At 38.4% G+C, this 17,331-nt stretch overlaps 1 protein-coding gene across 1 annotated transcript; it reads left to right on the top strand.

Annotated features, from left to right (window-relative positions):
• The first annotated feature begins 8,793 nt into the window (after window positions 1–8,793).
• On the top strand, window positions 8,794–10,470 carry LOC107808840 (putative UDP-rhamnose:rhamnosyltransferase 1). The gene has a single exon (XM_016633404.2). The coding sequence runs from the start codon at window positions 9,049–9,051 to the stop codon at window positions 10,444–10,446; it is 1,398 nt and encodes a 465-aa protein (XP_016488890.1). The 5' UTR covers window positions 8,794–9,048; the 3' UTR covers window positions 10,447–10,470.
• The last annotated feature ends 6,861 nt before the right edge of the window (window positions 10,471–17,331 follow it).

Raw genomic sequence — 17,331 nt, 5'->3', positions numbered from 1 at the left:
TAGTGATTATGACAATAATGCCGATGAGTCTAGAGATGACACACCCTTCCCTGATGAGGGTGATGATGAGGAGGAAATGAATGTCGAACCTGAGCTGACGAGGGAGCATGCTTCTCCACCTCCCGTTAGACCAAGAGTGTACGAGTACCATGTGTCGTTTTATGAGCAAAATATTCCCTGCTTTGATAATTTGCCAAGTATGCCGGATGTGGATGCCCCCACAAGGGATGCTGACGAATTTCGGTCAGCAATATGGGATGAGTCTAGACCAGCGGTGCTGGCAAATGACATGTATTTTCCCGATAAAGCTCACCTAATCAGGGCTGTAAAAATTTACAACGTAAGAGAGTGTCGTGAGATGACGGTAAGGGAGTCAACTTCGGAGGTATACAAGGTCATATGCCGTAGATACTTCATGGGTTGTAACTGGATGTTGCGTGCGAGCAATAAGGAATCAGGTTTGTGAAAAGTGGGTAAATACATTAGCACCCACATATATGAAATGGACACATTCAATGAGAATCACTTCAACTTGGATGTAGACTTGATTTCTCTTGTCTTGATTTCATACTTGGAAGTGTCCATTAGGTTCAATATCAATGAGTGTATTACAGCCATCCACCAGGAATATGGTGTACTATAACCAAAAGAAAGGCATATCTCAGGCGCAAACGTGCTTTTGAAATTATTTATGGTGACTGGGATAAGTCATTTTCATCTCTGCCCAGGTACATGGCCGCACTGAAACACTTTAACCCCGGAACTGTTGTTGAATGGAGGCATGAGTGGAGTCCGGAAAGACCAGAATATATTTTCACTATGTGTTCTGGTCATTTAAACCAGTAATTGATGGTTTTGTACATTGCCGTCCGGTAATTTCCATAGACAGTACTCATGTCTATAGAAAGTATGATACTAAGCTTTTGATCGCCAATGCAGTAGTTGCCAATGGACAAATATTTCTACTAGCTTTTGCCATTTGTTCCAATGAAAGTAAAGAGACGTGGTTGCTTTTTTTGAACCACTTGAAACAGCACGTTGTCAAACAGCGTTCAGATATTTGTCTAATATCTGATAAGCGTGGTGGTGTTTTAAGTTTTGTACGACATTTGCCTGAATGGCAGGAACTCTATGCATACCACTGTTACTGTGTGAGGCACCTGAAGGCCAATTTTCAGAAAAAATATCACGACAAGGCCTTGCATGATTTAATGTGGATGGCTACAACTGAGCACCAACAGTGCAAATTCACGAGGCGCATGGAAGCGATCCGACAGTTAGATCCACGAGCCTATACTTGGCTGATGGGACATGAGCTTCACAAGTGGACATTGCATGCTGATGGTGGCAGACGATGGGGAGCCCTGACTACAAACGTGTCGGAGTCATTCAACGACTTATTGAAGTCTGCACGTGGATTGCCTATCACTGCCATGGTCTGGATGACATTCAAACAAGTTGCAAAGAGGTTTGTTGAAAGGCGTAGAGCTGCATCGGAATTGATGGACATGAGTGTTCACTTTATGCCAATACCAATGAGAAGATTTGAGAAATACAGGAGGCGAGCACATTAATATTCATTTTTATAGTATGATCAAAACCGGGGTGTATTTGAAGTTTGCACCACTATTCACGGACACCGGAGGAATAATTTACAAGTCGTGAATAAAGCTAACAGGTTGTGTTCATGTGAGAAATGGACCATATACCACATGCCGTGTGCACATGCCATGAAGTGCTTTCAACAAGTTGGTTTAGGGGCAACCAACTATGTTGATAGCTAATACAGTATTGCTGCATACGTAAACACATGTAGTGGGCAATTGCAGCCATTGGGTGCTGAGCATTATTGGCCGTCGGAACCATTTAAAATATTGTGTAACAAGGACTATTTGCGCAAGCTGCAAGTGTAAAAGAGAACGTGTATACGGAACCAAATGGATGTTGGTAATACCGTTTATGCGCGTAAATGTGGCATATGCTCGCAAACAGGACACGACCATCGTAAATGTCCTTCAGCTGGTGTGGGTGGCGGTGGTAATCCAGCTCCTAGTGCAGGTTTGTCGAATGTACCAAACTATCAAGGATACAACTAGTGTTTGTTTTCGTAATATTTTTTGTAATAAGTTCCTGTACTTGCTTATGTTGCAATATCTATCAAATAAAATTATGTTCCCACTATCTTGTTACATCTTATTTTTTAACATGACCTTTTGAATTGGGATGATGATATGGTAGTTCCAACATTCAACTTATTGGTGTTAGTAAAGAAGACCAATCTGAAAATTGAAATTTCATAATATAATATTCGAATAGATAAAAGCACAACAACCATAACTAAAGCAACATACATGAAAATAAAAGATAATAAAGGATAAATCAACACATTGTTGTTTCATTTCTGGAAAATTAAATATGTATAGCGTGGTATAATACTACATTTTGTGTGTTATCTTGTCGGTCTAAAAAGCTGAACCGACAGCGCAAAAGCTATTTTATTTCAGAAAAATTGAATATGTATAGCGCGGTACAATACTACATTTTGTGTGTTGTCTTGTCAGTCTGAAAAGATGACCGAGTGCGAAAAAGTTATTTTGTTTCAGAAAAAGTGAATATGTATAGCGCGGTACAATACTACGTTTTGTGTGTTGTCTTGTCTATAAATAACGGGTGCATTCTAGTTATTTTCTACGCTTAACAATAACTAATAGCAAATTTTTCCATAAAAGTAAGGTGTTTCTTTAAGCTTTAATAAATGTCTGAACCCCTTTATGTGCCAAGGTGCGAGTGCGACAAAAAATGCATGATGCAAGACTGTTAGGATGATGGTGAAGCTAGACGCCGCTACTGGGCGTGTGTGAACAAGTTGTATAGGGTTCCCGATGAACCTGTTTGCAATTTTTAGGCATGGATTGATGAACCATGTCAGTAGGAATACTACAAAGAAAAGTTGCAATATCTTCATTGTTTGTGTTTGAAGTAGTGGGAAAGAGAGCGACAATCCAAACGAGAAGTTGCGGAGTTGAAGGAGAAACTCAAAGAGGTGGAAAAAGAAAAAAATAAGCTGGAAGACAAATTTAAGTGGTTGGAGCAGAGAATATTAGGCGGCCATGACTAAACAATGACATGTACGTGTTGAGCGTAGAAGTGTATCTTTATGTTTTTCGCGTCATGCGTTTTCATTAGTTGTACTGAATTTAAGTTATGTTAAGCTTTTATGTTTGTGTTTGTGTTGTATTGTTAAAATAAAGAAGAAACGGGGTAATAACAAGATAATGCGCATATTATGTAAGCATAAAAAATTGTTGTTATTATTTACATAAAATAATATTTACATAGCATACATAAAATACAAAACAAAAAACTCAATGAGTCCCACAACCTTTGTGCTTCAATGCAGCCGCTGACCTGAGGCGTATCCTCTCACACCCGGATACACTATCAGGATCATCCTCATCAAATCTCCTCTTTATATGAGGATGTGTTGCAGGATGATCGTCAGTTGGGCTGGCAGGGTAGGTAGAAGGGGCTGTCGGTTCATCAGCAACCTACAAAACAATAAGTAAGCTCAGTATATGAAAATGTATGTTAGTGATGTACGTGTTAAGTCAAAAATATTTTCTTACCATGGTCTTGTCGGGATCCTCAATATAAGCATATGTGGTATCCTCATCATTCCATAAAGTGGCCTCCGTGACGAGGTGGGATGAAACCTTAATAAGAAAATAAAAAATAATTTATGACAAATCATTGAGAAAAAAACAAATTAAAATTTAATAGTAATACAAACATACCTGCGCCTGTGATAGATCCGCCACACCCGATGACGATGAGCCAAAACTCAAAATGCAACCACCATCCACATCTCGGGTCGACCAATCCTCTGCTGCGCTCGATGGTCCTGAAAAGAACTGCTCTATATATGTGGTGAAGCTCGTGCCCATGATCAATAATGGATCTGATGGGGTCACTTGCGATGCTGGCAGCTCCAGCTGAAGGCTGTACAACGACATGCTGCTGTGAGGCTCGTCTTGCCGAGGGATGTAACCCGGCAGATCAGCTCCAAGATCCTCATCAGGTACCTCAACAGGAGCCTCTATGCCCCTTGTTGGGGACCACCTTCTCGCCGGCCCCCACGACCCCGTGGGGCACCCCCGCCTCGTAGGACAGCCCTGCCTTGTCCCCGTCCCCTCGGGCGTGCGATAGGCATACCCCGCTGGTGGTGCTCTGGCTCCACATAATCAGGGTCATGATCTAAGCGCTCGCCCAGTCTGGCTCGTTGCAGTGTCCGAGAGCCAGCTCTGTCACCTGCCGGCCATACTCAATGACTGTAGAATCGCCGACATGTTGCTGCATCTGCAGTCCCAACTGGTAGAATAAATGATGACCAATAGCCTGCACAACATTTCAAATATTAATTACAGAATGCTATATCACAATTATAAGTAAGAATACCAAATAACATACCAGTGCCTCGTGCCTCCCGGTGTATGGTGTGTACCGTCTGCCAGCTTGATGAATGGGGTTCCCTATAAAAAGTCGGATACAGAGGCGGTACCAGGATGTATACATCTGAATAGTCGCCGCCTGGATCTCTGAAGGTGGGGGCAGAATTAGGTCCTCTCGCCCCTCCCAAGTATGGATCTGCGCCTCTAGCCATGCCATAAATGTGTCGTCCGCCCTCGAACGATCATCGCGCCGATAATGTGTAGCCTTCTATGTAGGCCCCCTCGGTATAGTCTGCAGACGGACAAACTGGAGAAGTACCCACTCTGTGCCATGATGCTCCATAATATGGAGGCACATCAGCGGGACGGAAGTGATCCAAATCAGTCGGCCTACCGAGCAATAATCGGGCAGGCCACCTATCAAGTCATCGTTGTATGGCGTCCAGATGAACTATTAAATAATAACATAATAATGAGTATGCGCAACACAAGTGAATTTATAACAAGTAAGTTTAGGTACACATTTACCTGTGCGCCCTCCAGCATATCCAACACATCTCTAACTAGGGGGAGATTATAATGAGCATCAATAGCTCGGTAATTTCTATGCCAGAGAACCCACCTTGTAGATAGAGGGAGAAACAGAGGCTATACATCCGTAGGTAATGGTGGTAGAGGTGGCTACAACGGAAGGAACCGCTCCCAGGCCCAAACCTAACATACAAGGTTGACATAAAGTTTAAGAAAATTTTTGACTAGATAGAATTGGAAGTAATGAACAGAGTATTTGAATATATTGTCACCTGTAGAAGCGGCAGAAAACCACATACGTCGTCTGGGTGACCATGCTTGCCCGACACATATTCCTGTACAGGTAAGCGAGAACAGCAGCACCCCAGCTGTACTGAGGTAAATCATCTAGCTGTTGAAGATGATGTAGAAAGCGCAAACTCACTAGATTTCCCGAAGTGTTCGAGAACAAGACACCCTAAAAAAGAAGGAGCAACACCAACCTCGTGTACTGCTGAATATGTAGATCATCTGTCTCGCCGATGATGTCAGGTGTAATATCTGCAAATGCTGTCTAATTGTTGTCAAAGCTATGCAACTGGCCCCTGAAGCTGAAGTCTCAGCCTGTGGCCTGAAACCAGTGAACTGCTGCAGCAAGTCCCAATACTGTTCACACGACATAGATCTCATATAATGAGGCAGTGCAATGGCCAGTCCATCAGCAGGCAGCCCATATAAAACCTCAACATCATGCAGCGTGATGGCGGCCTCGCCAATGGGCAGGTGGATGTGCGTCTACGGTCGCCACCGCTCTATCAAGGCCGTGATCAGAGACCAGTCAAGCTGCAACCGCCCAATCTCAAATATCCTATAGAATCCGGTATCCCTCAGGCGGTGGACTAAGCGGGGATAGAAATCTCTGCCCCTCATAAAGTCCCACAAGTCATCCACTCTCCTGGCGCAAAGAGTCTGCTCCAGTAGATCTCCCTCCCATACGTAGGCGGACCTATGATGCCCTGTGACACTAATAGCTCATCCGAGAAAGGTCCAGGATACATAGACGCCGCGTCCATGTCGTCTACTGTAAATTAAACAATGTTAATTGTCTGTTTGTTTTGTAAATAATTAATATTTACTTATTTAAATGGACAGAGTATATATCTATGGGTTCCAGGCTCGATATTTGAGTCCCAATAGCACCAAGCTATCCTGTATTCTTATGTGTGTCAATTTCAATACTTTTCATAATTTTGTTTGTTTGTTTTATGAATTAAATATTTAATTATTTAATTAGACAGAGTATATATCTATAGGTTCCAGGCTCGATATTTGAGTTCCAGTAGCACCAAGCTATCCTGAATTCTTATGTGTGTCAATTTCAATACTTTTCATAATTTTGTTTGTTTGTTTTATAAATTAAATATTGTATTATTTAATTAGACAGAGTATATATTTATGGGTTCCAGGCTCAATATTTGAGTCCCAGTAGCACCAAGCTATCCTGAATTCTTATGTGTGTCAATTTCAATACTTTTCATAATTTTGTGAGTTTTATAAATTAAATAATTAATTTTTAATTGGGCAGAGTATATACCTATGGGTTCCAGGCTCGACATTTGAGGCATAGTACCACCAAGCTATCCTGAATTCTTATGTGTGTCAATTTCAATACTTTTCATAATTTTGTGTGTTTTATAAATTTAATAATTATTTTTTAATTGGCCAGAGTATATACCTATGGGTTCCAGGCTCGATATTTGAGGCCTAGTAGCACTAAGCTATCCTGAATTCTTATATGTGTCAATTTCAATACTTTTCATAATTCTGTGTGTTTGTTTTATAAATTAAATAATTAATTTTTAATTGGACATCGTATATATCTATGGGTTCCAGGCTCGATATTTGAGGCCTAGTAGCACCACACTTTCCTGCATTCTTATGTGTGTCAATTTCAATACTTTTCATAATTTTGTGTGTTTTATAAATTAAATAATTGATTTTTAATTGGACAGAGTATATACCTATGGGTTCCAGGCTCGATATTTGAGGCCAGTAGCACCAAGCTGTCCTGAATTCTTATATGTGTCAATTTCAATATTTTTCATAATTCTATGTGTTTGTTTTATAAATTAAATAATTAATTTTTAATTATTGTAATTGGACAGAGTTTGTCTTTGATCTATCAATATAGTAGATACTTAAACTACAGAGATTCTACGCTAAAAGGCTCTACATTTTACTACGCTAAAAGGCTCTATATTTTACTACGCTAAAAGGCTCTATATTTTACTACGCTACAAGGGCACTAGTCTTTAAACAAATAAATAATCTAAAGAAAATAAAAACAACAAACATATTTTAATAACATAACATTCACGAAATTACATATAAAACAGTAAAAGAATTATTTCTCAGCTTTTAACTATTTTTTTAAAACACTAATATCTTAATCCAGATAAAAATAACATACTAATTTAATCGCAAACAAAACACAAAACAACATGGAACACATTCAAGACAACTAATATGCATTATTATACGAGTTTCAACATAAACTAAATCGGAATACCTCGATTTATGTTTTTAGAAAAGTCAAAAAATTGAAATTTTGAGCCCGAAACGAGAAAATCACAACAATAGAAGGCTTGGGTTGGATGCGGGACCTACAATACTATCTTTTTATGTGACGGGTGGGGTCCACTCCAATTATTTTTGGAGAAAAAGAGGGGGGCGCTGTTTCTTTTGAATTATAAATGGGGCGTTTTCTGCTTGTCATGGGGAAGAAGATGGTCTCATTAATTAACAGGTATAACGCGTTATAATACCGCGCTATATATAACGCGTATTATACAGCGATATACTTTAACGGCAGAAACACCATTAAAGTATAGCGCGGTATAAGACCGTGTTATATATAGCGTGGTATAATACCGCGTTATATATTGAAAAGTATCTTTTTACATTTAAAAAAGTATTTTGAGTCCAAAATATTGGTAATTAGGTTTCGGACTCGTTTACTTGACCTACTTAATAGCCACTTGAAGTGTTAAAATGAAAAAGGGCTTAGTTAAAGTGTTTGTCTGATCGTTAATGACTACTTAGAGGGGTCGTTTATGTATTTCGCCATTAAAAAAGAACAGGGAAAAAATATGTCCCAACTAATACCATTAGAGCCATCAATCCTCTATCTTGTTCCACTAATTTCAATGTAGTTGAACTTCTTATTGTAACGAATAAATTGAAATTGCAAACCCAACTTATCCAGAAATGCATCCTTCTTAGAGGGGCAAGGTAGAAGGTTCTATTCTCATTTGAATTTTTGTCTTAATTCTGTTTTTCCTATACTGAGCCTCCTCCCATGGGGAAAAGATAAGGAAAAAAGTAAAAACAAATAAAATTATAATTATCTACATTATACTATCTAGTAATTATTTATAAGGACACAGATGAGCTTTTTGTACTGTAAATTTTGCAACTATATCTTTGTAGCCATTTATATTTTAAAAAACGAATTAAATAGAATAAGTAAAACTGAGATTGAAATAGAGACATTATTGTCTCTGACCTCAATTAAATAAATTTCGTATTAATTGTTTTTTTTATTGTATGTGTGTGGAAGGGGGGGGGGGGGCATACGTATTTGATAGTTGCTTTAGATATATTGATATTCGTTCTTCTTTTCAATTTATCAATATTCTTTTGATAGAAAATGTTCTTCTAATTATTCCTTGCTTCTATAGATTATGTTGCATCCAAAAGCACCCCCAGTATCTGATTGAGTAATAGGTCTACCACTTGAAATTCCTTCTTAGTGCAACTCGACTTGAGTCTCCCAAGAAAAACTTTGATTTAAAACTCAGTGGCTGAATTAGCAAGTAAAGGCAATCCATCTTGTTACCCATACTGCCAAACAAGATCCTAGGTGAACGTTGTACTTCTTATCATTCCCATGCACAGTCATGAAAATGCATGATCCAACCTCGTACAACAAACTTTTAAGAAAGCTTTGCCAATATAAAAGCTATCTTCTTCACTTTCTCGTTAATACAAACAATGTAATAGAGAGAGCATACATAAAAATTCAGCTATAATGAGAAAGAATGATGTTCATGTAGTAATGCTACCCTGGTCTGCATTTGGTCACCTTATTCCATTTTTCAATTTCTCCATAGCCTTAGCCAAGGTAGGAGGAGTTCATGTATCATTCATATCTACTCCCAAGAATATCAAAAGACTCCCTAAAGTTCCTACTAACTTGACACACCTTGTGAAATTAGTGGAATTTCCATTGCCAACTCTTGACGACAAGAGTCTTTTGCCTGAAGATGCTGAAGCTTCTGTTGATCTTCCTTTAGAAAAAATCCAGTACTTGAAAGCAGCTTATGATCTGCTCCAAGAACCCATCAAACAATTCATTGCAGATAAAAAGCCTGATTGGATTATTGTCGACTTCTTCCAATATTGGATAGTTGAGATTGCTGAAGCTTATGACATCCCTATGATTCACCTCAGTATTTTTTCAGCTGCTTCAAGAGCTTTCTTGATTGCAGCAAGAGCTTCAGGACCGATTCCTGAATGTCTCACCTCACCTGTTTCTGAGAAGCTGGAATTTTCATCAACTTTGGCTTACCGGAGTTATGAAGCATTAGAGCTTTTCTCCTCATCTTTCCTTGAAGACGCCTCAGGGTTATCCTACGCTCAACGCTCAGCTAAAATATTGAGTACATGTCGAGCTATGGCTATACGGAGTTGCAAAGAATTCGAAGGTGATTACTTGGATGCGGTGCACAAACTCATCTCTAAGCCTACTATTCCGGTTGGATTACTACCACCTGAAACATCATCACTAGGAGGAGAAAACTTCAATGGTGATCAATCGTGGCAGAGAATCTTCAAATGGCTTAATCAACAGAAGGCTGGGTCAGTTTTATTTGTGGGATTTGGAAGCGAGTGTAAACCTAGTAAATACCAAGTAGATGAAATAGCTTACGGGCTTGAGCTTTATGGGCTACCATTTATATGGATACTACAGAAGCCAAGTTGGAGTTCAGATGAAGTGGATCCTTTGCCAGCAGGATTTGGGTTGACTACTGCAGAGAAAGGAGTGGTGCACATTGGATGGGCCCCACAGAAGGAAATTCTGGCACATCCTTGTATTGGGGGTACTCTAACCCAAGCAGGCCTAAGTTCTACCGTAGAAACTCTACAGCATGGGCATGTTCTTGTTGTTCTGCCATTTGTGTATGATCAGGGGTTGAATGCAAGATTGTTAGTGGAAAAAGGAATGGCAATTGAAGTAAAGAGAAAGGAAGAAAACGGGTCATTTACTAGAAAGGAGATAGCCAAGGCATTGACGTACGCCATGGTTTCTGAAGACGGTGAAAAGCTTAGAGCTAGAGCAAGAGAAGCTGCTGCCATATTTGGAGATAGACAGCTTCATGATTCTTACATTGCTAGCTTTGTTGAGTATCTGAAAAATAAGGAGTAGGGAATAAAAATCTGCTCTGTCCGCATTTTCTTCTACTTCCTATGCAGTGGAAATTTTAATTAGAATGAATAAACAACAATTTGCAATGGCATTTAACATTACTTGCTTCCTCTCAGTGGATTTCTTTTATAATGTATCCACAACACCAAGGATTAGCCAAATGTTGCTTCATTATACGGGCTGTTTGCAGGAGAATATCGTGTTCTGTCAAACCTTACTCTGAATACTTAAAGAGGGCAATCGTCTACTGAATGAAGAGATTCACAAATCATGGCTGAATGAACAGAAAATCATAAGCATATGTTCAGATAGATTAGATATAATCTGATCGCTTTTTCACATTCATATGCCAATCTTACATATAAACTCTTACTTCTCCTACACTTCCAACTCATCCTTTATATTACCTCCTATTTTAACTTCACTTGTAACTTAAAAGTTTCTTGAGAGAGGGATTGGACTTTGGAGGTTGTTGCGCTCATATCGCTAAGTTTTGGCAAATATCAACATAACTGAATAAACTTCTATGAAACAACAGAAGACCAGGTAAAATTTATTAATAGGATCTCAAAGCAAGCGATTAATTTCGTATGTACTGGGCTACTGCTTAGCAATATTGAAGGTCAGGTGCACTCCACCTTTAATTATAAATTATATCTCAACCGGATCCTTATACATTCAGAAAAGAGACAGACAAAATCAGCATGAAGCTAATGAACTTTAATCATGAACAGGAAAAGAGAGAATATTTATCGATAGTTATGGTCGTCCGTTCCCAGCAACTTTCTTCATTTATACAACATGTACAGCAGTACAGGACCTTGTGGAAGAGCTTTCATGATCTTACGACAGTCAGCACCATTAGGAGACTACCAATATATGAAATGGTGGAAATTTATTCAGACAAAGGGATTTTGAAAAGGCTAGTTAAGGTTAACTTCTCTAAAATAACAAAGAGCCAAAGAGGGCAAATTGAAGAAACAAACAGTGGTTCTTGGCAGCTAGTTACAACTACAATTTTAATATGACAAACAGGAATGCCCGTAAAGTGTAAACAGAACTAACAATGTGATAGTGCACATCTTTCGATCAATTATATTTTCAAGCCTTTGTATATTTTGAGTTGAACTTAGCATTTCAAGATTCATGAAAGGTAATTTGGAACCTAAAAGAGCACTTAACAATGATAATAGTAAAGAGTTAAAGAGAAGAGAAAATCACACCTGACAGGAAAACAATGAATTTGGGATATTAACATAGCAATTTTCAGCGTGAGACCCGTTTTTACACCTCCACCCTCCGCTGATCCAGCAAATCTTTAAAAATATACAAGTGGATCAATGGAGGGTCGAGTTGTAGAAATGGAGCTCGCAAGTCACAACTACACATCGCTCAGTGCATAAAGAGTTCCGCCCTTAGCTAGTGGTTCTTCAGTGATTTTTGGCAGAAGCTCTTAGAATTTTCTTCTGGGTTTGAAGGGTTTTATTTTTATAGAAGTAATATGAGGGCTACTGATGCTACTGGTTGGTTACTGATATGTATCTTCAATATATCTAAACGATGCTTACTATATTTTTTATATTGCTGTTATTTTATCTTATATTATTTTATGTTATTTTGTTATAAATTTATTGATAGTATTAATATATTGTCTCTTGTCGTTTTCTTGAGCCGAGTGTCTCCTGGAAACCCCTCGGGATAGAGGTAAGGTCTGCGTACATATTACACTTCCCATATCCCACTAGTGAAATTATACTGAGTTGTTGTTGTTATTGTTGTAAAAGTAATATGAGGATTTTGGAGGGAAATTTGGGGAAGAAAGCGGGAATGGCTGATGAATTTGGCGCCAACGCTCGAAAATGGTGAAGCAATGAAAAGGGTTCTTCTGTGTAGAGTTGAATTTTATGGAGATTTTCGTGAAGGTGGTGAGGGAGAAAGTAGCAAAAAAAATAAATATAAAAACCTGGCTAATCCGTTTGGATAAAAACTTAGGAATATCTATTTACACTAAGCTATACTAATTTATCATTACAAAGTAGTATAAATTAAGATAAAATTATGTATTAATTAATTATAATTTAACGATAGAACTATAATTGAAGATAAGTATATTTATTGTGTTGAGATAAATACCGGGGTGAATTGTTCTTTATTTTCTTTTTGTTCTTTCTTCTAAAAAAATAATTACATGATGAGGCTTAATTATACTTTGTGTAGACACTTCTTACAAAGTCCGTTTGGACCAAATAAGCAGCATAATTCACTATATAATATAAATTTGCTAAGCAAAAGGCAAAAATAAAGTAAGAGCTTACGCTTTAATTTCATTAAGACTTCCCAATTGACCTGCAAATACAAATTTTAAAATAAGCTTTCTAATAAATAAAAACGTTTTCCTGCACATCCATGCGCATACATGGACTAAACTGAAATAAATTTTCAATAAAAATTAAACTTCGTCGAAAATACATCCACCTCAATTCACAAGAACAAAAACTTCTTACAAAATAACGGGTTCGATAAATTTAAGAGTCCATCAAAAAAGCATACACAACATCAATAGAAGAGGCACATCCCTTTTATCAAGAATAAAACAAATACTACAAGAATTAAGCAACTCTTGAATAAGTGAAACATGAAACAGAGAACATAATAAGAACAAGCCAACACCTTAAGAAACATGCTAAATAGAGTTATATTCGAAAATCACACAACATTAATAATGGACAGTGATATTCAATAATAGACGCTATATTCCAAAAGTTAATCACATTATGGACAGTGCAACTTTTTAAAGAGTTATCTAATTTTCAAATATGTTGTAAATCAGAATCCATGAAAAAAATATAGCCTATAAATCAAGGGTGTAAGGCCCCGAGAAATTTCTACTCAAAAACCCGAGTCTTGCGGTGCCAAGTTAAGATCATGTGTTAGAAATTCATAAACTCGCCGCGGTTCGGACCCTTTGGATTGATCTGTGCATTAAAAAGTTAAAGAATAGTGTTTTCCAGAAAAGTGCTATTCTGCGGTCGCATAATAGCTATGCGGACCGCATAGTCACCACAAAGTCAGGCAGTGTGAAGGTTAATTTTGAGGTCAACTATGCGGCCAAATATGCGATCGTATAATCGATATGCGGGTTGCATAGTCGTCGCATAATCCCCTTGGAACTTTTGCGAGGAGCAGTTCTGCGGTGCATTTTGCGGCCGTAGAATAGGTATGCGGACCGCATTCTGATCGCATACCCAGGCAGATTGTTCAGGTTTTTGGGAGCATTTTTGCGGGACATTCTGCGGCTCGCATGTCGACTTTGTGATCGCATATGCGATCGCAGATCTGAGTCGGGGCTCCAGATTTCTAAATTTTAAATCCGACCCTCTATTGTTATATTCTGTGCAGTAGCTCATTTTGAGCCTATTTCCTGGTGCTTTTAGAGTGAGAAGGAGGGTCTAAGAGAGGGGAAGTGCCTTTCATCAAAAAGTGCTCCACAAATCCTTGTTAAAAACATTGAAGATAATCAAGTGGAGCACCAAAACCTTCATCCCAGGAGGTAAAACTTCATCACCTCAGCTCTTAATTTTATACATAGCTATAAGGGGTCATTAGTGAGGAAATTCATGGAGATAAGGGTGATTGCATTGTATGCATGTGTTCTTAGAAGATATGGGGAAATTATAAATAGAGAAGCATGGGGAATGGGCTAAGTGTAATCCTGCATAAAAGGACCATAAGGCCTTAATGAACACTCAATGCTTGATAAAATGCTCGAGTGAGCTTAGATTATGATCTTTTCCTGATTATGGGTTCAATTGTGCTATATTGCTTAAATAGATTAAAGTGCGAACATTTCGGAACGTTATAGGATTAAGGAAAGCTCAGTTGAGGTATGTGTTTAACCAAAAATCTGAGTCTTTGGTCAAAGCTAAAAAGAAATTCGGGTTACTGATAATCAGGAGACAAAATAAAATACTTTTGAGAATGATGGTAAAAAAGCAAATAGTCGTGTATTTCAATGAATTCTCAATAGTATTTCGTGTCCTTACAAATGATGATACTTCTTCCTTTTATAGATAATTCTAGGTAAAGGAATGAAGTCTCAGCTTTAATGATATAATTATGAGTAATAAATGACATTAAATAAGCCGTTATACAATCATTCCTATTAAATACCAATTTTGTAACGTATCAAGTATTTAATAATGAATTTGGACTCCTTTATGTCGTCAGATCTTTGTCTTCAATGCCTTCTAATCCGTTGGCTGTAAATAATTTAAATTGGTACGAGACTCGTATCTATACGTCGTCTCGTGCCTATTTAAATTCTTCTTCCCGTGGCTGTCTCCATCCGTGCCTCCTAGTCAATTGTTGCGCTTTGACCATTTAATTAATCCACGTGTCATGCCACATCATCTTTAATATAAACTCAGTTTTTTCCCAATACAGATAGTCCCCCCACTTTCCATTTATTTATCAATTAAATAATTGGAAAGTGGATCTTCATGAAAAAGGAATTTTTGCCACAATTAATGTTCATGACAGTATTAACGCCTCAGTAGTCTTTTCCATTTAATGTTATGCACATGTGTCATTTTCTAATTGATTCCGCTATTCACACCCTTTTCGAGACTTCTTCATTCTTACTATTTACGAAGTGATAGTTGCCTTTATTATAGGATTTCCATCATTACACTTCTAAGGTTGACGGTTACCATTTTAGCCATAACTTTTTTCTTCCTTTGTCTTCTTCACAAATCTTCAGCACACACTTCCTTCTTAACAATGTCTTCTTCAAAACCTAACCGTAAAAAAGTTCCAATTCTAGATCAATTCCCCAACACCCCTGTTAGACACAGAAGAGGCGGAGGAGGTAGGCTTCGAATAGGGTTAGAATCTACTCGAGGCGGCTCCTCTGGTTCTTCTTCAAGGAGTTCTATCCCAAAGGCCCCTTCTTCTAAAAGTAGGGAAATTCTTGATTCTTCTCAAGAACCCTCAGTTGATGAAATAGTTCCCAGCGATTTGTCTTTTGAAAGTGACAAAACGTCACTTCAAAAACAAGTTGCAAATTTGGAAAAACCCGATACTTACCCCACAATAGTAACCGAGCTTACAATCCCCACCATAAGAAAAGATTGTAACTGGAAGGATAGTCTCCGAATGTCAATTCCTTCCCCAAATCAAAGAATTTCCTCTTTTAGAAGTGGGTATTCTTTTGTTTATACTTACCCCTTCACTTTAGGTTTTAATCCTCCGATTGACCCAGTTATTCTCGATTTTTGTCGTTTCTTTACAATTTGTTTGGCCCAAATCGGTCCATTAGTGTGGAGAACAGTGGCTTGTTTGAGATATTTATCCTCCAAAGACAATGTCAATTTCACCTTTTCTCACCTCATTCATCTGTACCATCCTAACTTAATACGCCATGGGGTTTTTACCTTAATTGTAAGGAGCAAAAAAGTTTTGGTAAATCCTGAAGATGACAAAGATCGTGGATGGTACATCCGTTATGTTGCTATTCATACGATGTACTTGATTGGCGAAACAAATATTCCCTTCCCTGAGAAATGGAATTTTGAACGTAGGTTTCTTTTATTTACCGTACCTACTTTTGAGAATTTCAAAAGAAATTTTGTTTTTAACCTCGTCTCTTCTTGTTTTTTTGTAGCAACCATGGGAGATGTGGAACCCATTACCAACTTCCGTGGTTGGGTAGACTCACTTTTGAAGATTGCTTCTAGGGAGCAAAGAACTTGGAAATCAATTTCTTCCTTACATGGCTGGAAGGTCAAAACACATGGTATCCCCCTTTTTATATGTATTTTTTTTACATGTTAAGCATTTTTTCCTCAACTTTGATCATGTATATCCATCCTTTAATCAGGATTTGGCATTAGAGGAATGACGGCTGAAGTAGCTATGGCCATTCGCATGTCTGCGAATGCTGCTCTTGATTTGGATAAGGCTCGAGCCTTGCTGCCAAAAAGGAAAGCTATAAAGGAAAGTTCTGAAGAAGAAGAGGAGGGTACCTCCCTAATTACCAGGCCAAGGGTCAGGAGGCGAATAATCATTGATGATGAAATTGAAAACACTCCTGCTCGAACCTCCACCACCGAGCCTGTTTTGATTCATTCTGACGAGGACACCGAACCAAGAGATAATAATGAGTCAATTCAGCATCTTTTTGACAGTGGTTTCGGGAGTGGCGAGCTCGGCCCTGTTTTTGATGAAGCTACTCTTTCCTCATTTATTCCTATTTCCTCCATTCCTCTGCCAACCGTAAGTATTTCTTTACCAGCTTTGACGACTTCCGTTCTTTTGCCAGTTTCTACCGCTCCTATGTCCGTTCCCTTGGCTGTTTCTACTGCACCTGCTTCCGCTCCTGCGTTGGTTTCTACATCTTCTCCTTCCATTCCTGTTTCTTCATCTTCTCCTTCCATTCCTTCTATTTCTCCTCTTCCTCTGTTCATCGTACAGAGACGGGTTCTAGCAGTGGAAGTATGACTATGAGGAGTGTTACTCTGGAAGTTCCTACCAATCATAGCCTTTTGAGGAAGACTGGTAGAGCCGATGTTTGGCTCGAGCCCCTAATTGGAGATATCGAGAAGAAGAAGATGGAGAGCCATAGCTGCTTAACTCTGATGAATGACATAGTTCATTCTACTTTGAAGGTATTTTCTCTTCTTACCAAAAAGTTTTTTTTTTAATTATCTTCAATCTCTCATTTCTATGAGTTGTCTCTGTAGGCTAACCTTATTGGCACAGAATTAATGGGAAGAATTTCCCTTCTGGAAAGAAAAGCCCGTGAGTCTAAAAAGACTGTCCACGAGGCCGAAGAAATAGCTAGGGGAGCCCAGCTTGAAGCAACCAATTGGAAGGAACAGTTTGAGA

The sequence above is a fragment of the Nicotiana tabacum genome, chromosome 7 (assembly GCF_000715075.1).
Source record: "Nicotiana tabacum cultivar K326 chromosome 7, ASM71507v2, whole genome shotgun sequence".
Taxonomy (NCBI): Eukaryota; Viridiplantae; Streptophyta; class Magnoliopsida; order Solanales; family Solanaceae; genus Nicotiana; species Nicotiana tabacum.
The sequence above is the reverse complement of the archived record's forward strand: the minus strand, read 5'-3'. Positions and strand labels throughout refer to the sequence as shown.